The sequence below is a fragment of the Vicugna pacos genome, chromosome 17 (genome assembly GCF_048564905.1).
Source record: "Vicugna pacos chromosome 17, VicPac4, whole genome shotgun sequence".
Taxonomy (NCBI): Eukaryota; Metazoa; Chordata; class Mammalia; order Artiodactyla; family Camelidae; genus Vicugna; species Vicugna pacos.
The window spans coordinates 34,897,367-34,921,076 of NC_133003.1; the positions used below are offsets into that span (position 1 = coordinate 34,897,367).

The following is a 23,710-nucleotide window of genomic DNA, read 5'->3' on the forward strand; positions in this document are numbered from 1 at the left end:
GAGTTGTGACCAGTGTCGTAATGCTTATATAAAAATGTAATTTCTCTTGTACTGGTTAATGTTAAGCTGTGAGTCAGAAGTCATTCTTGCTGGCCATGTGACTAGGGACCACTTACCTGTTTTTCTTTATAGTTCATACTGAAGCCTTTTTTTTAAAAAATGGAAATCAATCACATGGAAATTTCAGTGAGCCTAAGTTTTACAAAAGTTACTCTTAATGATCCTTCCGTCACCTAGGTGAGGAGAACATTAAATATTTAATCTTATGAATGAGATCAATCCAGTAAAAGTCCCTGTTGAATCATGTGTGTTTGATTAAATAGATCGGGCTTGTTCAGAGGTACTGATCACTACTGTGAGGTTATTCGTGAATTTGTGATGCCTTGTGATTACAACCGTGGAATCTGTTTTTATATGAAAGGATAATTAGCATTTTCTGTGCGTTTGCTTTTAGAAATACGTCTATCTAAAGCTGCTCAAGTATTCTTTTCAAGAGAAGAAATGTTGAAAGCAAATAAAGCTTAACTAATATTAGTTAGCTTTATTATGAGAGATGGTCCCATTTTCACGGGAGCTGGCTTGAGCTTTGTATGCCTTAGGCCAGTTCAGAACCTTTGACCTGTTACAGAACTGTGGCAATTATGAATGTTTTAGAACTGAAACTTTAGAAAAGGTGAATCTGCTTTATGCAGAATGTCATTCAGAAGTCTTTACTGTTCTAACTTTCTGAGCTCTTGGCCTTTGGTGTGTTTCAGGGCATACAGGGACTGTACAGAGGCTACAAAAGCACTGTTTTAAGAGAGGTAAGGAACTTACTTTCCAGTACTTACGTGTAAAAGAATGATATGCTTCATTCAGGAAATGTATTTGGAGAAACTGGTTTAAAAGAATTACAGAGGGAAATTATGATCGCTTTGTAAAACACTGTTTCATCTTATCCCGGCTCTGACATCTAATGAATGGGTAGCTTGGGTCTGGCCAAAGAGCAGTCCCAGGGGTCAGAGCGTTCCATCCTATAGCTTCATTGTCACCGGGGGTGGCTACGTGTCTGTGATAGCTGAAATATTAAGAAGTAACTACTAAGGGTAAATATTGAGTTAATTACCGTATACATGGAATTCATGAAGAATTGGTAATGAAAGAAGCACTCTAGCGGACAAGTGTCTCAATAGTCTGTTTTTATATGAAACAAGCCATTAGCTCTTGTCTTCCTAATAACAAAGTATGATGCCCTGGGAAGTTGAGTCTGGCCTGGAGTGCTGGCCCTCCTGTGACATGCAGTACGTGTGCCCCAGAGCAAGCTGTCCACCTCTCTGGGCCTTCCAACCCTGAAACTCTAGGATTCAGTATGTGATCAGTGTCTTCTTTTTTTGGTTGAAAAAGCAAAGTGATTATTACCGCAGGAAGCATGTTTTAATTTTTGCCTCACGTGGAAGAGGCTATTTTGAAGTTCAAAAGTTGATTTTTAGATACTTGAAATACGAGAGAAATCTTGATTTAGGACGTAAGATTTTTTTTATGAGTTTAAATGCTAGGTTTTTTGTTTTTTTAGTTTTTTGAGATATAATTGACAGATAAAATTGTGATCTATTTGAAGTGTACAGTGTGATGATTTGATGTAGGTATATACACTGTGAAAAGGATTAGGATGTGATTTTCTGTTAAAATACAGTAGAGAGTCTGCATTCCTCTGCTCTTAATCTTTGTTTTGTCTGGAGTTCCCGTAGGTGCCAAAATGTTTTCATTTCTAAAAATGTTTTTAATTTAAATAATGATTGTGATAATTAGCGGAATGTTGAGATTCTTTAGAATCCTAATTTTATTCCCAGGAAGTCTTTTTGTTTGCTTGTTTTTACTAGATTACAGTCTTCCTTATGAACCACCAGCACGGTTACGTGTTATTTTGAAGCTTTGATTTCCACAAAGTAATAACCTTTAGTGTGGTGTGGTGTAGTTGATGTATATCTTTGAAAACCTTTTTTTGAAGGCAGACTGAATGTTTCAAAATTAGTTATTTGTGTGAAGATGACTTCTGCGTTTCAAAAATATCACCCGCACTGTATCTTCATTCTGTTCTTGTTTTCTGACTCACTAAACATGTGTTATTTACTCCGATTTCACCTGGGTGCAGGATGGGGGTGGTGGTGAGCCTTTTTATTTTTCTGAGAGATGCTGAATAAAATGAATATATTCACATGCCAGGGAATACTGGTTGTGCATACAAACAAATAGATAAAACACATGCTTACAACTGCATTCTGTTCTTTTGAAAATCTGTTTTGACATATGTCACACTAGTAATTAATTTCTGGGCTGCAATTCTTGCAGAAAGTGTGACCCTACTGAGATGACTTTGTTTACTCAAAATGACAGTGCTTTGTTGGAAATTTAATTGGGGTCTTCTGCATTATGCATTTTCATAAAAGATCCTTCAGAACTGATTTTGGTTGAAATATTGCTTTTGTACAGATTCTCTGATAGAGTGAGAGAAGGATTATTGCTGAATAAAACATAGCTTCTTTTCAAAATGAGTAAAATAAAAAGTGATGTATCTGCTTTAAACAAAATTTTTGCATTATAAATAGTTTTGCTTCTTACATCGTTCTGACACCAGTATCTAATCTTTTTGCCAAGAGCTTGTTTGATTGTTTCAATAAGAAAATACATTGAAGCCTTAGTGAGATTCACCAGGAAACTTACACATTTATTCTGTGTACAATTTTTCCTTTAAAATAGCTTTATCTCCCTAGCAGTGGTCCATTAGAATGAGATTGAAGTTTGAATCCATGCATTATAAAATAGATTATGTGTGTTCTTTAGATTTTGTGAATGCTGTCTCATTTTTTCTCTGTATTTGATGTTTGTGGAGATTGCGTGCTTATCCCTGTGTTCTCCTAAATTACTTTAGTTACTGTGAATTTGAGATGGAGTCTAAGCAAGGTCAACAGGTTACACTATTTACCTTACGCTTTCAGTGTTCATTTGCCTCATGATCTAGACCAAATGAGATGTGGCCAAACGTTGTGGTCCAGTGCTGTTATTTCAGTAAGATGGAAATGGGGAGCAGAATCCCAGCTGCTTTCATAGCCAGCCTGATTTCAGAGAGTTGGTTGTCCCAAAAGTTCTATGGAGAGCAGCCTCATGATGTTGGGATGTGAATCAGGACTTTCTAAAGCAAAAGAAAGCAGAGAAAGACGAGTTGTCCCCCCCTCCCCCCCAAAAAAGTTAAGCCCATCAAGTGCATTTTATCCACAAATTCTACTCCACTGTTGTTTTAAGAGTGCCTGCTGTGTGTTCGGCACCACACAGAACATTTCTGCCCTGAAGGACTCAACGTTCTGGGGGGCAACCCAGGAGGGGAGTAGGCACTCCGCAGTGCGGTGTGCTAGGCCTGCAGTGATTCGCGTGTGCGAGATGCAGCTGGGGCTCCGAGGAAGCAGTGCTGCAGCGGTACTCGGACTTCACTGCGTTAAAAAAAATTAGTCTGGGCTTAATACTTGAAGGAGTGGTGATTAGAACTAGCCAAGGAGACAGGCACATGTAACAACACAAGAAAAGGCCCAGGGCTGTGAGAGAACACGTGTTGTGTGTACCTTGCTTATGGAAGCAGAACTGGGGATTTCACGCCCAGGGAAGAGTCAGGTGTGATTCCCCTTTACCTCAGGCCTGCTGAGGGCGCTTCAGGAAAGCACTCAACTGAGTGGGGCATTTGCCGGGAGGAAAGGTTGACCCTCTCAACCCAGCTGGATATTTGCCAGGGCACTGGAGTCGATCCCATGGGAAAAGCCCGACTTATGTCCACTGGAGTTTGGAGGACAGATGACTGGTTTCTAACTCTCACCTGCATGAATCTGACAGTCAGGTGCTGGTTGGAGAGGCCTCAGTCGCAGGATGTTGCCATTTTGGTAGTGAGGGTCTCCTGGCTTCTTTTTGGTGGATGAGAATAGCCACTGCGGAGGTTTGAAATAGGTGGTGGCAATCTCCCCCTCTCACCCCACTTTTGCTCCCAGGCCTTCAGTAAAGCAAGTCTCTCAGCAAATTCTGTTATACATGCACTCAAAATCAAGCACGCAGGCAGGCCAAAATAAGCCATTCATCCTGTTGATAGGTTCATTGAAGCTTTCAGTCTGTCCCTTTAGGTGCAAAATTCCCCACTCTGGTTGCAAAGTTCACTCGCAGGTAGATGTGGCAGCTTTCCAAACTTAGTTTCCTTTATTGTCTGTTTCAGTGTTTCCCCATATCTAGTCTCTGGGAACATGAACATGTAGGAATCAAGCCTTAAGGGTCGTCCTTCAAAGTCTCCCAGCTCTGTCGTCTACCCACTCAGTGCCTATTCCCCAAAAGTCTTTGTGTTATAGGAGTCTCTTGAGTGTTTTTCCAGAGCTTCCCTATCCTAGGTATTCTGCATCTTGTCTCTTTAACCAAAATATTTTAGAGATCATTTCATATCACTGTATAAGGAGCATGCTTGCTTTTTTATGATTGTATAGGACTCCATTGTGCAAACGAATCATTGTACCACAGTTCTCTCATTGGTGGGCATGACAGATGCGCTATAGTAATACTGTTCCTGTGTTGTTTCGGACATGGTTGAGGATGTTCATAGATTACATGCTGAAAAGTAGAATTTCCTGGTTTAGGGTGTCGAGGAGTTTATAATTTTGATGCACATCAACACATTGTCCATCACAGAAGTACCAGTCGAGCCTTTTGCCCACAATGTGGGGGATCCTTGTTTTCCTGTGCCTCATCCACTGCAATCTCAGAGGTGATAAATGATCTCACTGTAGTTGTTATTTTAAGTGAGCCTGGGCACATGAACATATATCTGGGAACAATTTTATTCCTTTACTGAGAACTGATGACTTGAATTGTATTGAAGTTATTGTGAGAACTGAACGAAGAGATCCAGTGTGAAGAGTTTTCCACAGACCCTGTCGCACGTGTGTGTCCAAAATATGGTAACTGTAACGGGTGGTATTCTTGGTAACAGAAGGGGCTTCTGACAGGAAGTGACATCCCAGTGTGGAATGCCACTGCCACTTACCAGCTGCCTGCTCTTGGCAAGTTACTTAAAAGTTACTTAACGTCTCTGAGCTCATGTTTGCCCCTCTGCACTGGAAACTTCGCATAGATGGTTCTTGTGGTATCTGGAAGGAGGTGTTACAGCTGTGTGGTCTGCTGGGAGACTCAGAGGTGAAGAAGCCTGCTTCCAGGCTCTCAGGTCAAGGGATGCAACCTTGTGGAGCGTGTGAATGCCACTTCAGGAGGATGAATAACAATAGTTGTGTTTGGACTGGCGGCCAGCTAACTATTAGGATTTGAAAAGCTTCTCAGCTAACAGTTGGAGACTGTTTTATCCAAATGTCTTGTGGAATGGTATTGTTTGTTCAGTTAACAAATTGCAACCTGCATCTGATTTTCTGTTCACTGGCTACTTCTGTAGGAAAAACAACATGTTGGTTATAATAATGTACAGTTACCTTAGTTGATGGTTGACTTGATCAAAATTATTAATGTAAACTGGTTGGAAAATTATTATGATTATTCCTTTTTGGGTCAGATTGGTAATTTACTGGAATTTTTTTTCTCCGAATAAGATTACCCACTTAGAAGAAGGCTTTCTGATTAAGATTGCAACACTTGAATGTTTTCTGTTGAAAATTGTTTTCAAGCAACTATAGCTAGAACTTCTATTACTTATTTACTGTTCCTAAGTCTGTGCTTTTAAGGCTTTCATTATAGTCAGAAAACGATGAGAATTTTCCTCCTTTATCAGTGTCGCATGTCTGTCTGTATGTGTGTGTGTATAAAATGGTTTTCTTGGCTTTATCTCTTCCTTGCTTTTTTGGTTTGTCTTTACATTTTGCCTGGCTACATGTAATTATGCTTTGTCTTTCGAGACAGCATATATATTCCCCTTGAAGACAGGGATTAGATTTTTACCACTTTGTAAGAGGTGCAGGCTCTGGTTTAACACCTTCCACAAAGTCAGCACTCAGTAAATACTTGTGTTTTTCATCCCTTAAAGTTTGATTATTTTTTGTTCAGGTGCTGTGGACACTGTGACCATCTCCGAATGGTGAGGGGTCTCTAAGGCGACTTGGACGTTTGCGGGGTGGTGGCTCAGCCTTTTGTTAGACTGTATTATAGGTGATGAAATACCAAAGAGCATACCCTTTTCTAAGATCTCAATCTTGTTAAACCTTGGAAAACTAGTTTTGATAAGCCTTAGTTTCTTTCAAAAAGTAATTCACTTTTTTCCCCACATCTTAGTAATTCACAGTAAGCGGTAAAAAGTGATGATAAATCTTTCCAAACTTTTAATGTGAAATTGCTTTTCAGTTAAAATCCAATGCAAACACATTGAACCTTGTTTTAATCCTACATAATTCATTTTATTAACTATGACCAAATAGAACATCTGTTAAAATTCCATAATGTTAACTTCATGGGAAAAGAAAAAAATCCGTTTGCTCTTGGCTTCTGTCCATTGTTTTATTGTTCAAGCTTTCCGTAAATGCGTAATGAGACATTCTTATTAATGGGAATATTAAACAAATGAAAATGAATTACTGCCTTTAATCACAAGCGGTTTATAAAATGAGTCACCTAATTGCATTTACATTATTATAACTTTACGGTAGAGATGGTCTATGAAGAATGAGCAATAGTTCATTCTTTAATCCTAGAGCGTAAGATTATTACTTCTCAATATGGGATGTTAGCCTACAGTTTTTCTTCGTCTCTTAAATAAACAAACATTTTTAGAAGGAACAGTTTAGTAAAATTAATGTAGAAAAATTGCTTTAGCCCTTTGGTACATATTTTCTCATGTTTTGTTTACATGAAACCAGCTGCTATTTACTCTCCTCATTCTGTGGGTAAGTTTCACTCGCAGCGTGCAGCGTGGGGAGGCTGCACACTTCCGTTGTTGCACGTTGGCCGTGCTGTCCTGAGGGGATGCCACTTCCTGTGGGTAGGGCTCACTGGGAAGTAGCATGCGTCTTCAGTATGAACATTCAGGAAAGCTATTGGATAAAGGTGGAAATAAATTAGCTCTTAATTCTTCATTTTAAATGTGAGCCTCATAAACCAAAATATTGAAGTAGCTTTGTCTGTGGTGGTCCTTTTGCTTTTCACCTCGTGTGAAAGGTCCTTTTCCTTCATCTTTGTGTGTTAGTTTAGATGGCATTTAGGCTGCAAAATACAGAAAATCTGACTACAATGGCTGCAGTAAATAAGGTTTTTCTTAAACAAAAATTTTTTTCTCATTCTATAACAAGAAATCTGGAGATGGTCACTCTGAGGCTGGTGTCCCAGTTACATAAAGGCATTGAGGCTCCAGGCTCTTTCATCCTGCTTGACAAACCTTAATACTCGGGCTCATTCACTCATGGTTACAAAATGGCTGCTGCACTTGTAGGCATCGTGGCCCCTTTCCAAGCATGAAGAAGTGGGAAGGGCAGGAGGCATTACCTGTCACTCTGTTTAGCTGGGAAACAAAAGCTTTCTTGGGCCAGGTGTCTTCAGTCTCAGTTGCGCAGGACTTGGCAAGTTGAATGTGTGTGTAGCTTTGCAGTGTGATGGGTAGATGCAGGCAGAGAGGGGGCTGGGACACTGAGTCACCACCCTACAGAGCCTGCTGTTTTCTGTCTATTCCGGTCCCTCTAGTTCAAGCTCAGTTTTTTATGCACCTCTGACTTCAGCACCATAGTTGGGGACCCTGTTGTTCACATCCAGGGCACCTGTCTGGACTGCAATTTTTGGACATGTAATTCTACTCTATAAATTGTGATGTCTGTCTACTCTTACTCTTTTTCTGTCACCTTTGTTCTTTTGGGCACCAGTGCAGAAGCTCTTTCTAAAAATCATTTGTCTGTCTCTTTATAATTGTTATTCTGAAAACAGGAAATTACTTCAAAGTTACTTATTTTTTATAGTTTTGAATATGAAGTTAAGGTCTCATATACCTGTCTTGATAGTCATATATACATACTTTTCTTTAAAAACATGTAAATCGCAATTGAAATAATAGCTAATACTTGCTAAGTCTTTACAGTGCTTGTCGCTGCACTGAGTTCTTAGCATGCTTTATTTCATATAATCCTCATAGTAACCCAAGACGCAACGCGTGCTTTTTAGAAACTGAGGCTTAGTGAGGCTGTGGTTCGTCCCGAGTCTCGCATCCAGTAAGGGAGAAAATTGAGGACTTGAGAGCCCGTGATATTAACCCCTGAGGTGAGCTGTATATTTTGCATTTTATATGCAGATTTTTCTGGGGAGGAAAATAAATATTTAAAATTGATAGTCCATATTTGTATCTTTCTTATTTTTAAGCCTTTAAGTAGACAAAATGAGAAAATAAGTTCTCAACAACTAGAAGCCCACATGGCATTAAAGGAAAAGTTGATCAGAGGATATAAACAGAGAATTGGCTTTGATAGTGATATTCATGGAGAATAGTGTCTTATAAGTGCATATTATTCTGCATGTTTGCATAATTTGTTCTTAGCATTCAGGTGTTAGTTCACATGTCCCTTCTTTCAGGGGCCTGCTGTGATCATTTGGCCTAAAATACACCTGCCCAAATCCCCAACACTCGCTTGGTACTCTAGCAGGTACCATTATCTGAAATTATCTTTATTTCTCGTTTATAAACTTGCTTCCCGCCTTCCTCCCCTGCTAGAATATCTGTACTTTGAGGTCAAGTGCCTCCTGCATGTTTTCTTTCCTTCTGTTAATCCGACACCTAGGAGAGTCCTTGATATTCAGCATAGTCAGAAAATATTTAATGAACAAACCTATGACTTAATCACACTTTTCAGAAGTAGACTGTTTTTAAGTACTTAGATATTTAAAATCTCCAACAGATGCTCAGGCTAAGATGCGTTTGGCTAGAATTACGGAGTTCTCAGTTCCGAGGCAAGTTTACGTTTTCTGCCATCTAAACTTTCTGCCCTAACAGCGAGCTTAATTTTCCCCTTGTCTTTTCTCATCACATTCCCTGGTATTCTTGTGTCCTCCACAAATCGCCCTTATTTTAATTTGGTCATTTCTTGTTAGGGGCTGCTCCTATGAATATTTTATGTATGTGAAGCACTTTCTGAAATGACATATGAAAATAGCGAACAACTTATTCATGAAGAGAATCTTTTATCAGATATGTGCAAATTATGTACAGTGAACACTGTGGGTAAAAATTACTCTTGAGATTCTTAGGATTGTATATTATCTTGTTGTCTGACCATACACTGTCTTATAAGGGATATTAATGAAGAAACTATATGTATTTAGAAAACCAAATATGAAGGTAAAATCTAGAATTTTTTATCAAGGATTGTGGTTGCAGGGAGTCATTTAAAAGAACTGTTGAACATGTTAACCTGTGGATTCTACAATCTGGTGCAGATTTCTCTGGGATCACACAGTGATAATAGTTAACAGTTTGAATTCGGATCATGTACTTCACTTGTGTTTTTCTAATCTTCAGATAAAACCATAAGATACTGGCCCTTTTCCCCCCCTTTTTTTCTTTTTAATTAAAAGAAAACCAGGAGGCTGAGGCGTGGAAAGGTTAAGCAGTACAGCCAGTATGTGGCAGGTCTGGAAGCTGAGGCCCAGCCTGTGTGATTCCAAAGCCTGTGTTTCTGGTTACACTTCCTGCTCATGTTTTGCAGATAAACTCACAGTTCATTGCTTTCCGCATTTTTCAGTAAATCATAGGAAAATAAAGTGGTAGTATCTGAGATGTGGACCAAATCTGTTAACTTGAGGTGGAGCACAATTTCTGAGTGTTAGAGTATTCTACAAGATGAAAGTGGAGCCGTGTGTACAGGCAGAACACAATGAATTGTGTTCCTGAATTAGGCACTGAAACTGATTTCAACATCTTTCCTCTAGCCTTCGTTAAAGTTGCTTAAAGATACTTTGATTTTAACCTTCTGTCCTGTTTTCTTCCCTGGGCTGTGTTCTGAGAAACAGCCTGAAAGATGGGAAGAAGTCAATAATATTTGGCATTGAAATGGTTTTGTTAATTGGCAAAATAATTGATAAATAATTTATTGACTGGTGGAGAAGCAGAAATTAGTGTGAGGGAGGTTATTTCTTTGCCTTGGTGAAAATACTCTGCTTTTTAATTGAATTTGTCAGTGCAAAAGTTGTGTTATAGAAATGTGCACTAGAGGGCGCGCAATGCCTGTGTTTTAAATACTGGTGACAAACTTCAGTACCTGATCCTCAAAAGCTCTTGAATTGATTGCTTGGCACTTTTTAAAAAGTGTTTTGAATTAAAAAACTAAATTCCAAGCTTAATAAATAGTGCTTTCCAATCCAAGATTCTTGAATAATATTATCTTATAATCCCACAAATACTTCAATATGTATCTCTAAAATATAGGAACCAGTAAGTATATTTAACTTACTGAAAATGAGTATCACAGTCTTAAAGTATTTCCCCTCAAGCAATTTTTCAATTACAAAGGGAAAAATAGTAATTTTACGCTTAGAAGAACTGGCAGATGCTACCTTGTTCAAGTGATGAAGGTTAACATTACCAGTAATGAGGTGTATGATGTCACGCACCGCCAATATGATGCACAGTATAACTTCTTTGTTCTTCTTGCCAAAAAATACATAATCTCAACTTGATCATGAGAAAATATCCAGCAGACCCAAACTGAGGGACATTGTACAAAGCTGTGGAAGTCATGAAAAATCGAGATGAAGAGAATTGTCACATATAGGAGAAGATTAAGGAGGCACTACAAGCAAACACGGGGGATCCTGGTTTGAATCTTGGAAGAGAAAAAGGGTATTGGGGAGAAAACTGGGGAAATCCAAATACGGCCTATAATTTAGCTGCTAGTATTACAGTGGTATTACAGCTGTCAGTGGTACAGCGGTAGGGTTTTTTTGTTGTTGTTTTTTTGCTTTTTTGGAGGAGGGGGGGTTAGGTTTCTTTCTTCCTTCCCTCCTTCCTTCATTTAATGGAGGTACCAAGGACTGAACCCAGGACCTCGTACATGCTAGGCAGACACTCTACCACTGAACTATACCCCTCTGCCCCCCTTCTCCCCGCCACTGCTGATAGTTAGTTTTGATCATCATACTCTGGTGATTTAATTTCTGGACATTAGGGAAGCTAGGTGTAGGATATATGTGAACTCCCTATATTATTTTAGCAACTTGTATGAAAGTCTGTAAATTTTTTTTATAATAAAAAGCTGAAAAAAATGCCATATTTTGGCATTGTATGAAATACTTTTATTTTTAAAATGACCTCTTAATGAAAATGTAAAATTACCACTTAATTAAAAGATTTTTTAATCAAAGTAATAACTAGTAATGATTCAAAAAATATAGACGATTTTTATGATGAAAAGCATGTCTCCTGCCCTGTCCCTCTCCATCCTGGTCCCACTTTCTAGAGGTAACCGCTTCTAGCTGTTTCCTTATTTATTTCTCCTTATTACATGCGTATTTCTGAGTAATGTGTTTATATGTCTCTTTCTTACTTAGTTTTAGGTGCACTCTGTTGAGTCCCTGGAGTGGAAGATGGGATTTAGCTCCTTCACAGCCTTATCTCATCCTAGCCATCCAGTTACATGAACTTCACTCGTCCAGTTATTTTAGAAATGTCAAACCATGTATTTCTTATCCCGCAAACTCCCAGCATGTTATAATTTTCTTCTTGTAAGATGAGGTCCTTTTTTCTGCCTTAACCCTCCTTAACTTTCAGAAGTGACGTTTTCTCGTCTGCACTTCTGTGACAGCTGACACTTTCCTGCTGTTCCTCAGCCACCATCACTTCTTTCATGGCATTTCTGGATTGATTCTAAAAGTTGACCACCAGTGAACTCGTGTTTGCAGTATGTGAGACTTCATTCGTGCTCCGCCAGGCCGAGTAGCATGCTAGGGTTATACTTCGTTTTGTGTTGGTCCTGTGTTATCCTGAAAAAGCTGTTTCCAACACCTGAACAAATACACTGTCTTCTTGCATTCCATCACTTGCTAAAATTTATCCTATATTTTAATTTGTGGGACATTTGGGACATGAACTTTTTAATGTTTTTTTCTTGGAGTTTCTAACTGCTGTTTTGGGGTGCACTGCCTTTTTCATATACTTGAGTGTGGCAGCCTCAAAATCGTAATTTTTTTTTTGTAGCACTTGTGTTTCTTCTTCCCTTGGGAATCTTGGAATCTTCTGTCTTTCTGTTCTGATCCGCTGTGATCATTCACTGTGTCTGGACTTCTCACCGCCTGTTGGGCTGGATTTGCTGTTGCCTGGAGGCCTCAGAGCACCGTGGTTTAGACCATGTGGGCTTTGCAGCCAAAATGCCTGAGTTTGACCACAGCTCTGCCTCTCAAAGCTTACACCTCTGGCTCTTTACTGTCTCCATCTAATGAAAACATTGGAAGGCATAAGTGTAATGATACATAGCTCCTTTGCTTGAAGTCCTTTATTTGATCACGATGTTTTGTCAGGTTAATTATCTTTCTCTAGTTCCTAGTATAGCTTACCAATGTTCTTACTCAGGATGCTTGGTGTTAACCATTCGTGATGATTCTCTGGCCTCAGCTATGTTTCATTTATTCTTTCTTTTTTAAATGGGAAGGAATTAGTCATAAGTTATGATTCTTAGGGAAGCATGTGGATCTTAGCAGTTCTGTGTGTATCCTGATTATACTTGAGAAATAAGGGGTTAATTTTGTGTGTAGGAATCTTTTAAACTGACACCAGGTTTTCTAATAAAGCTCCCCTATATCTTGATCCACGTGTGAGGAGTCTTTTTGTTGTTTACCTGTGAATTATTCCAGACTTCTGTTTTGGGAGCTGGAGTGATGACCAACTTAAAAAATCACTTTGGAATGAAGTTTAATTTTCTTCAGAGGATAAATCAAGTATCTCTTTTAAGTATGTCTTTTGTCTGGTAGGAGATATCATTAGTACCTGTGTTCAGGGGAGACAATGATACATCTCATAGTGAGCAGTGAAGGTCTTGTGGGGGTTACGCTCTGCTGATTTATATGCTGATTCACACAACTGTTAACAAAAGCTCTTTCTTCGTCCTTATAGGTGTTTAATAAGAGTCTGAAAAAATTGTGTGAATAACACATCTTAATCACTAAGTTTTGGACTAGTTTTGATTAAGTAAAGGCATCAAACAAAGGGTCTGGCACTTAGTGACTTGTTGGTAAGTTCTTATCACTTTATTTGAAGGAGGGAGGTGGATTGAATTTATCCAGCATCTGCTACTTGCCAGAGCAGAAATTCTTCATATGTTTTTCATTTAATCTTTACAGTAATCCTACAAAGAGTCATAATTGTCAGCCGAATGCTTGGAAAGTGTGTACCCCCTACATAACTGGTCATGATTCCCAACTAATCTATAATGTTTGTCTAACTTGTAAACCATTTTTTGAACTAGCAGATAGTTGCCTATTTAATACCAGGGAGCAGACTGACATTCAGGGGTTTAATTTGACCTACATGAAATAACACAGTTAAGAGAGGGCAGAGTTGGGCTCTGAATGCTTTGTCTGAACTCTTAACACTCTTTTCATATCAGTGCATGTATTTCCCTTTCTCTGTTGTAAGTAGATTTTAAAGTGAATAGAGCACCTTCTTTTTCTTTTCTTCTCCCTCTCCAACATTTTGTTTTGAAAAATTTCAACTTACAGAAAAGTTAAAACATATTCTCTTTGCCCGAGATTCACTGATTAACGTTTTGCCTCATCTCCTTTGTCTGTTTCAATACAGTGTTTGTTTCCTGAAACATTTTTAAGGAGGTAGCATACATTCCAGATCATCACTAAACATTCAGCATGTTTCCTAAGAGTCATTCCTGTCATAACTACAATACCATTATCATTCCCAAGAAATTTAACATTGGTATATTCATATTATCTAATGTATGATCAGTTTAAAAACTTATCCTATTGTCCCAATCATAAAAACTTTATAACTTTTCTTGCTCCAGGACCCAGTAAAGGATCACGTACTGCGTTCGGTTGTTAGGTTTCCCCAAACCTACACCCCCACCCCCGTGACATTGACGTTCCGAGTCCAGGGCACTTGTTCTATAAACATCCACATAATGTGGATTGTTTGATTTCCTTATGATTGCATTCAGGTTATATATTAAATTGTGTGTGTGCATGGATACCACATAGATGATGCTGGGTGCTTTCACAGTATTGTACCAGGAGTGACATAATGTCCCATATTTGGTGAAACTAAGTTTAATCATTTGATTAAGTAGGCATTCTCTGGCTTTCTGTACTCAAGACGTTGATTTCCCCTTTGTTTTTAAGAAGAAATCTATGGGGTTATATTTTGAGAATATCCTGTTCCCCAATAATCTTTCACCCAATAGTTTTACATCTGTGGATGCTTCTTGCTTGAAGCATTTATTACATTGCTGATTGCAAAATGCTGATTTTCCTCACACTTTTTCTCTGAATTTATTAGTCAGCACTCTTCTGTAAAGAAGAGCTTTCCTCCTTTACTGCCTCCCTCACTCCTTGCTCCCCACACCCTCCCCAGATCCTTTTTCAAACATCCCTAAGGACTGATGGATTCTTTTTTTTTTTTTAACAGCTTCATTGAGATATAATTCTTGTGTCATACAATTTACTCATTTAAAGTAACAATTCATTGGATTTTAGTATACTCAGTGATATGTGCAACCATCACCACAGTCAGGGATTCTCTCTTATATAATAATTACAGTCCATTACCATTATTACTTTTTGATGCTCACATTGCCCCACATTTGGCCTCTTTGAACTTCCTTCTCTGTTCTTAAGACATTCCCCCATTAGTCTTTGAGAACTTTGTTATTAGTGTAACAAGGTGTCGCAGTCTTCCTTTGTACTTCCCTGCCTAATCCTGTAATCAGCTGCCTCTACAAGGAGCCCTGGATTCCTTTTAGTGGGGAAGTGGTGTTCACAAACCAAGATCTGGATTCCAGGTGTATTATTGCATGTAGGTTCTCTTATTGGGCTGAGAAGCTACTAAACACATTGCTTTTATCACTCCTTCCCATTTTCCTATGTTTATCTCAGGCAAGAACAACAATTACTGTTTATTTTGTCTTTTAAGTTATCACACTGTAAAGTTGACTTACTAGCACACAGAGCTGTAAGTTTTAACACATAAACAGATTCATATACCAGCAGTACAGTCAGGGTACCAGCTGTTTCCATCATTCCCGAAACTCTCTCGTGCTGTCCCTTTATAGTCACACTCGTCTCCCTGCGTCTGATCCCTGGTGATGACTGATCTGTTCTCCATCAGTACAGTGTCTTCTTTTTGAGAATGTTATTTAGATGGAGTCATGTAATATAAAATGTTTGAGAGAAGTTCCTGTCACCATAATGCTGTTGAGACTCATCCCAGTTGTTGCATGCTGTATTGTATATATTCTTTTCAGTCATTCCACTTTTGAGATATGCCACAGTGTGTTAATACATTCACATATCGAAGGTCTGTCAATGCTTTCTTCTGTGAATTGTACTTTGAGTGTCAAGCTAAGAACTCTGTCTCACTCCAGGTCTTAAGGTCGTCTACCATATTTCCCTCTAAAAGTTGGATAGTTTTATTTATTTATTTATTTTTAAACATTTTTTTATTGAGTTATAGTCATTTTACAATGTTGTGTCAAATTCCAGTATAGAGCACGATTTTTCAGTTATACATGAACATACGTATATTCATTGGCACATTTTTTTTTCACTGTGAGCTAACACAAGATCTTGTATATATTTTCCTGTTCTATACAGTATAATATTGTTTATCTATTTTACATATGCCTGTCAGTATAGAACTCCCAGTCTGTCCCTTCCCACACCCTTTCCCCTTGGCAACCACAAGTTTGTATTCTATGTCTATGAGTCTGTTTCTGTTTTGTATTTATGTTCTTTTGTTTTTTTTAAATTCCACGTATGAGCGATCTCATATGGTATTTTTCTTTTCTGGCTGGCTTCACTTAGAATGATATTCTCCAGGAACATCCATGTTGCTGCAAATGGCATTACATTGTCGGTTTTTATGGCTGAGTAGTATTCCATTGTATAAATATACCACATCTTTATCCAGTCATCTGTTGATGGACATTTAGGCTGTTTCCATGTTTTGGCTATTGTAAATAGTGCTGCTATGAACATTGGGGAGCAGGTGTCATTTTGAAGTAGGATTCCTTCTGGATAGATGCCCAGGAGTGGGATTCCTGGATCATATGGTAAGTCTATTCCTAGTCTTTTGAGGAATCTCCATACTGTTTTACATAATGGCTGCACGAAACTGCATTCCAGCAGTGTAGGAGGGTTCCCTTTTCTTCACAGCCTCTCCAGCATTTGTCATTTGTGGACTTTCGAATGATGGCCATTCTGACTGGTGTGAGGTGATACCTCATTGTAGTTTTGATTTGCATTTCTCTGATAATTAGTGATATTGAGCATTTTTTCATGTGCCTGTTGATCATTCGCATTTCTTCCTTGGAGTATTGCTTGTTTAGGTCTTTTGTCCATTTTTGGATTGGATTGTTTGTGTTTTTCTTATTAAGTCGTATGAGCTACTTATTCTGGAGATTAAGCCTTTGTCGGTTTCATTTGCATAAAAATTTCTCCCATTCCGTAGGTTGTCTTTTTGTTTTACTTCTGGTTTCCTTTGCTGTGCAGAAGCTTGTAAGTTTAATTAGGTCCCATTTGTTTATTCTTGCATTTATTTCTATTGCTTGGGTAGAGTCCTAGGAGAACATTTTTGAGATGTATGTCAGATAGTGTTTTGCCTATATTTTCTTCTAGGAGGTTTATTGTATCTTGTCTTATGTTTAAGTCTTTGATCGAAGATCAGTTGACCAAAAGTTTGTAGGTTCATTTCTAGGCTCTCTATTCTGTTCCATTGGTCTATATGTCTGTTTTTGTACCAATACCATGCTGTCTTGATTACTGTAGCTCTATAGTATTGTCTGAAGTCTGGGAGAGTTATTCCTCTAGCCTCTTTCCTTTTCTTCAGTAATGCTTTGGCAATTCTAGGTCTTCTGTGGTTCCATATAAATTTTACTATGATTTGTTCTAGTTCTGTGAAATGTGTCCTGGGTAATTTGATAGGGATTGCATTAAATCTGTAGATTGCCTTGGGCAGTGTGTCCATCCAAAAGCAATTGTTGAAAAGAATGTCTTTTCTCCATTGAAATGCTTTTGCATCCTTGTAAAAACTTGGTTTGCTATATCTGTGTGTGTCTGTTTGTGGAACAGATTTCTGTTGGTTCCTTGTTAGGTGCCAAACACTGTGTTTGTTTTTCTTCCTACTCAGGTATTTGTGTTCTTATTTTTGAACATCCCAGTCTTGAAAGATACCATTCTGGTTTTCAGAGACATTTCCCTTTGTTTTTCTTCTAACTGATAGGAAAGGCTGTCTGGAAAAACAACCCCCAAACTTATGTGTTTTCCATCTTTTCTCTTTATAAACCATCTCTTAAAAAACTGATAGGAAAGACTGACTAGAAACATTCTAAAACCTTTATGTATCTTTTGTCCTTTTTTTTCCTTCCGTTTTTGTAGGAGTGGCCTCTTTTTCTTGAATTACTGTACTTTTGATATGTAAACATCAGTGAGTTAGATGCACAGTCTTCATCTGACTGTGATTCAGCAGGTAGCATTATTTCCATGTAATTTGGACCACTCTGTTGTTGTTGTGATATTGCCAAATAGTTAAGTAATCTTGACATTTACTTAAAGAAGGAAAAGATGCTATGTATTTTATTTTATCTAAGCATGAAGCATCTTCGCTCTGAGTTGTTCTCTTCACACAATCCTATAAAATACAAGATCTGAAATGACTAATCAAGATCACTCTGCTAGCTTGTGGCAAAGATAAATTGAGAACCCAGATTATTTGACTCTTAATCTAGCACTCCCTGGAATGTAAAGTCTACAAACCATGGAATTAATATGAAGTATTTAATGGCAAAAGACAGATCATTGACATTTACTTTGTATCCTGCAGCTTTTAAAAGAAGTTCAGCATAGTTGGACGATAAACAGTGTTACTGAGGTGGTGACCTAGTGGTTTTAGCTCACCTGAAAACATTTCTTATGTACGGGGTCCAGAGCTATGGAGTTAGTAGTGTATGGATAAGACAGAAGAGATCAAAGAGTCTACCCTCAGACAGCTTCTGTTACTTGTGTGTGGAAAGGCACGTTATATGCATTTGTAAAGCAGTTCATCAGTAGTGGAAAATAATAGTGCAAGTATGGGAATGAGTCATCATTCAGGTAGTAAACTCTTGACCTCTGGATGAGTTGAATTTTGGGTAATAATTTGACAAAAAAGAAGAAGGTAGAGAAGAGTAGTGGAATCCATATGTCAGTATTGGGAAGCATTCTAAAAAAATACACTAACTGCCTTTTAAAGAGTATTTTTTATGCTTCAAGTGGCACTAACACACTAAGCTTGGACTTCCTGCCTGTAATCACATGTATCAGCCCTTTTTTGGGGTTGGGATCTTTGTTAACCGTTTTTTTTTCTTTAAATGCCTAATTCTTGCCTCAAGTTAGAAGGGGAAAACAGAATTGCAGGCCAAGGTAGAATTTGCATGGAGGGCTGTCTATAATGTTTTCATGTAAATTACAGGAATGGGTCTTAGAATATCAGCATTAAAAGAAAAACTTAGAAAAAAAGAAAAACCAGTACTAGGCCTTTCCCAAAATCATGGCGATTTTAGGTAATTAACATTCTGCATAGAATACTTAGTAACCTATTTATTATGGGTTTTTCATTGATTGCTGCAAATAAGCGTTATGAAGAGTTTTGTACCAGATGTGTCCCTTGAGGCTCAAATGTGTGAATAGTAAAGACATACCCTCTGCCTTTGGCTCTTAGGTGTGGGATTTCACTTCAAAGATCTCGAGTGAAGTGACTCTCAGTACAATTAAAAACCTGAAGCATTAACTCTTTTCAGGAACACTTTACTTTTTGATTCCTTATGTTAAAATATAGTCCTCATTAAAAAAGTGGAAAAAAATGTTGTTGAATTAGTTACATGCAAATCAAAACCTCAAAATGATTTATAATCCATTTCATAGCTTAGCATTAAACAGGTGTCACCGGTATTTGGGGGCTTTTTGAGACATTATTTGACATATGTGAACTTGGACTAGCATTTGTATTTCTCAGATTTGCTTGTGTGTGCAAAAACTATTTTTTATATGCTATTTCTTACAGAATTGGAGCCATCAAAGTTGGCAGGCGTTAAGCATGCTAATTAGTTCAACATACTGATCAATTTGCTGAATTATTAGTTCAAAGAAGCATGTGGACAGGGATGAAATTAGATTTGGGCATTTTTCACTCTAGTTGTTTTAGGATACTCAGGCTTGCTTTGATCTGTAAATAGCATGCTTTTTCATGCATGGCTCAGGATACATCAAACATGTCTAAAACTTTGTCTCAGATTTAGAACTCATCATTTGTATTTAAAATTGGATATACACACTTGTAACTGTCCAGCAATTTGAGAAAAAAAACTTTTTTGAATTTGTATTTGATACATAAAGCACAGCATATTATTTTTCATAACATGTATGCACAGGCCTTTTTTTTTAATAAACTGGCATAAGTAAGTTATAAGGCAACACATAAAATTTATTTTATCAGTTGCTAAAATATATTCACTTATTCAAATGTCAGTTTTAAGACTTAAAGCTTAGACAACTATGGAAGCAGAAAGTGTGTGTACATGCAGGCACATGTGATTGCTTATGTATATATGTATAATCCCATACTTTTAGCTATATGTGGTAAAGAAACATACTGGATTTATTTTTGTTAGCTAGATATTCTCTTTCACTTTAGTAATTATTTAATAACTAGAATTAAGAGCAGACCTAGTTGTCTGTGCAAAACATTATTAACCTAAGTTTTACACTTTACTTACTGGCTTTAATGTAGAAGACTTCAGTGTCATCAAGAATAATTTTTGTAGGGAGTGGTATTGAACAAAGGGAGGATTGGGTAACAGAGGGGGAAGACCAGAGGAGAAGAATTGAGAAACCCATGACTCCCCAGTTTCCCCAGTCCCTGATCAGAAGGCTTGATCATAGGCTGTGCTCCAACCCAGTGTAAGATGCAAAAAGATCATGTGACAAGAGTCCAGGCAGTGTCCTCTACTGTTTAAACCTCCTATTTACAAATAATCTTAGCAATATTACATAATAATGTCTTACATTAATTAGAGAGTATTAAATATACTTTTTTATTTTAGTAAAGTTATTTCTTTTTGGTCATGAAACTACATGAGGTTTCATAACATCCTATTTTGTGACTTTTCTTTTTCAAAATACTATTTTGGTAAATCTGTTGTATCTTTTATTGTATTTTTTTTTTATTGAAGTATAGTCAGTTTACAGTGTATCAATTTCTGATGTACAACATAATGCTTCAGTCAAAAGTGAACATATATATATATTCATTTTCATATTCTTTTTCACTATAAGTTACTACAAGAAATTGAATATAGTTCCCTGTGTTATACAGTTTGAATTTGTTGTTTATCTGTTTTATATATATTAGTGTCTGCAAATCTCAGACTCCTAATTTATCCCTTCCCCCTCTTTCCCCCTGGTAACCATAAGTTTGTTTTCTATGTCTGTGAGTCTGTTTCTGTTTTGTAAATAAGTTCATTTGTCTTTTTTTTTTTCAGATTCCATGTATAAGTAATATCATATGGTCTTTTTCTTCCTCTTTCTGGCTTCACTTAGAATGACAGTCACCAGGTCCATCCATGTTGTTGCAAATGGTGTTATTTTATTCTTTTTTATGGCTGAGTAGTATTCCATTGTATAAATATACCACAACTTCTTTATCCAGTCACCTTCGGTGGACATTTAGGTTGTTTCCATGTCTTGGCTCTTGTGAATAGAGCTTCTGTGAACATTGGGGTGCATGTATCTTTTTGAATTAAGGTTCCCTCTGAATATATGCCCAGGAGTGGGATTGTTGGATCATAGGGTAAGTCTCTCTCTAGTCTTTTGAGGAATCTCCATACTGTTTTCCATAATGGCTGCACAAAAGTACATTCCCACCAGCAGTGTAGGAGGGTTCCCTTTTTTCCACACCCCCAGTATTTATTGTTTGTGGACTTTTGAATGATGGCCACTCCGACTGGTGTGAGGTAATACCTCATTGTAGTTTTGATTTGCATTTCTCTGATAATTAGCGATATTGAGCATTTTTTCATGTGCCTATTGGCCATTTGTAGGTCTTCATTGAAGAATTGCTTATTTAGGTCTTCTGTCCATTTTTGGATTGGGTTGTTTGTTTTTTTCTTGCTAAGTTGTATGAACTGTTTGTATATTCTGGTAATTAAGCCTTTGTCAGTTGCATCATTTGCAAATACTTTCTCCCAGTCTTTTTATTTATAGTTTCTTTTGCTGTGCAAAAGCTTATGAGTTTAATTAGGTCCCATTTGTATATTTTTGGTTTTATTTCTGTTGTCTGTGTAGACTTCCGTAGGAGAACATTGCTAAGGTTTATGTCAGATGTTTTGCCTATGTGAAAACATTACTTTAATAGTAACTACTTTACTATATCAGGTATTAGGGTAGCAAGGTTCTGGTAGCAGTAGTGTCACTTACTGTCTTGTGCCTTTTAAAGTTGTTTACTCTCTCTGGAGGGCTTGGTTTTCTCATGTTGAAAGTGGTGGGTAAACTTGTGGGCCGTACCAGAGCACACCCTGTGTTTGTTTGTTTGTTTGTTTGTTTTTACTGTTGTCTTTTATTTATTTTTCCAACACAAAACATACGGAGCTAAATACTGACCACCTCAAAGCATTTCTCTGTTTAATTTGTTTTAAAATTTCTTGTATCACCCTGTGTTTGTAATACAGTATTGTAGGCACACAGCACTCCCATTCGTGTCTGTTATGTCCAGGGTTGCTTTCATAGCACAGTGGCAGAGATGAGTAGTTGTGGCCCGTGAGGCTTAAAATATTTATTCTCTGGCTCTTTACAGAAAAAGTTTGCTGAATCTTGGACTAGATCTATTTCTGAGGCCTATCCTAGATTTCCTTTATGTCAACTTCTCTTCAATACTTAGAGTCAAAAGTCTTTATTCCTGTTAAGGATATAGTGTATCATGTAGCATGATTCAGTGGTCATTTTTCCCCATTACCAACTTCGTTACTTATCAAGAGAAAGAAAACATTGACTAGATCCTTGGTTCTCAAAGTGTGGTCCTTGGACCAACTGCAGCAGCTTTACTGGGGTCCTACTTAGAAATACAGATTCTCAGACCCCATCCCAAACCTTCTGGATCAGAAACTCTGGGAATGGGGGTACCCAGAACCTTTGCTTTACAAGCCTTCCAGGTGATTCTGATGCACACTAATGTGTGAGAACCACTAGGCTAGATGACACCAAGTTCAGTTAAAAGATTGTCTTGTTCTGTTTTGAAATAAGAAAGTTAAATTCTACAGTCATTTGGTAAATCAGGAGAAAAATGAAATGTTGGATATTATTTCAGAAACTGGAAAAAGTAGTATTTTTTTCTTCTTCAGGAAAGCCTTTTGTCATTCCTAAAAGGTAGGTCTGTCTCACCTTCAGCATATTTATATATATTTTTAATGGATGAAAAGTAACCAGTATGATTGGTTTCTTCTCGAGATTTTTTGTTGGTGGTGGTGGGGGATTACTTTGAGTTGTTTTGAAATTAGTGATTGGAAATAAACAGATTTCAGGGTAAAAGAAAATAAAAATTACATTAACAGCTTTTTTTGTTTTGTTTTTGCTTGTAAAGCAAATGCTTTAAGAAAAGAGCATTTAGGAGGTACAGCAACCTGTCTGCTGTGGCTGTCTTTCTTACCCATTTAATCAGATCCACGTTGAACTGACTTTTTCCCACTGCTGAAAGCCACTCAAAATGAACACCAGTCAGACTACACATCTCTGTTAGGAGAGATCACAAACATACTGCTTTATTAAGTCTCAAAGAGAGGAATAGCAAAATTGCACACGTCAAGAAAGTGTTACAAGATGATGATGTTATTTGGGAATTGCTTTCATATTGGAGATACCTCACACCTGCTTCATTTGGCACAGGCTGTTTCCATCTTGTGAAAAAGTCTTTGGCCTCCTCCAAGTCCCCGAGTGTATAGTTACAGTGTGGTAATAAGAGGGAACGCAAAAACTCACTTAAAGATGCCATCTAAAAATGCAGGGTATGTAAGCTGAATTATCTAACTTCATGTTGTTAAAAAGGAACCCTTGGTCTTGTGTGTATGTGTGTGCATAATATAATGTACACATATACACAGTACATTATACCTATATGTATACCTAGACACTTATATATATAGTTCACTTGATATTTTTGTCAATGTATATAAACACACTTCTATATATGTATATATATTTAAAATACTGCATATAACAAACCTCTATATGTATAACTCCCTAAAACTGTTTTTTAACTGCTTCTGAAATTCTATTAACCCTCAGTCACTAACAAAGCTGTGTACACCAAATTTATTATGCCGATTGCTTTTACTTTCTCCTTTAAAATTTAAAAAGATATTTATTATTTTCTGCTTTCTGAAATGCACCAAAAATATGATGTGGTTAAGGGGACAGGATGTGTGTGTGTGCATGTGCATGTGTGATCATCCTTTAATGTAGAGTAAGAATTAACTATTTCCAGATACGAATA

At 37.4% G+C, this 23,710-nt stretch overlaps 1 protein-coding gene and 1 long non-coding RNA gene across 8 annotated transcripts in view; one reads left to right on the top strand and one right to left on the bottom strand.

Moving 5' to 3' along the window:
* SLC25A26 (solute carrier family 25 member 26) overlaps positions 1 to 23,710 on the top strand; it is a 115,759-nt gene that overhangs the window by 34,725 nt on the left and 57,324 nt on the right. For 5 of the 7 annotated variants that reach the window (XM_072941648.1, XM_015236843.3, XM_072941646.1 and 2 more), the window contains one exon: positions 756 to 803. The exons of the other annotated variants lie outside the window; for them this stretch is intronic. In XM_072941648.1, coding sequence (XP_072797749.1) covers positions 756 to 803 — 48 coding nt within the window. The remainder of the gene's footprint in view (positions 1 to 755; positions 804 to 23,710) is intronic. 7 annotated transcript variants of the gene reach the window in all.
* On the bottom strand, positions 2,679 to 4,946 carry LOC140686791 (uncharacterized). Its single transcript, XR_012060714.1, has 2 exons — positions 3,842 to 4,946; positions 2,679 to 3,169 (listed from the first exon to the last, which is right to left on the bottom strand). It is a non-coding gene; the product is annotated as an uncharacterized lncRNA (long non-coding RNA).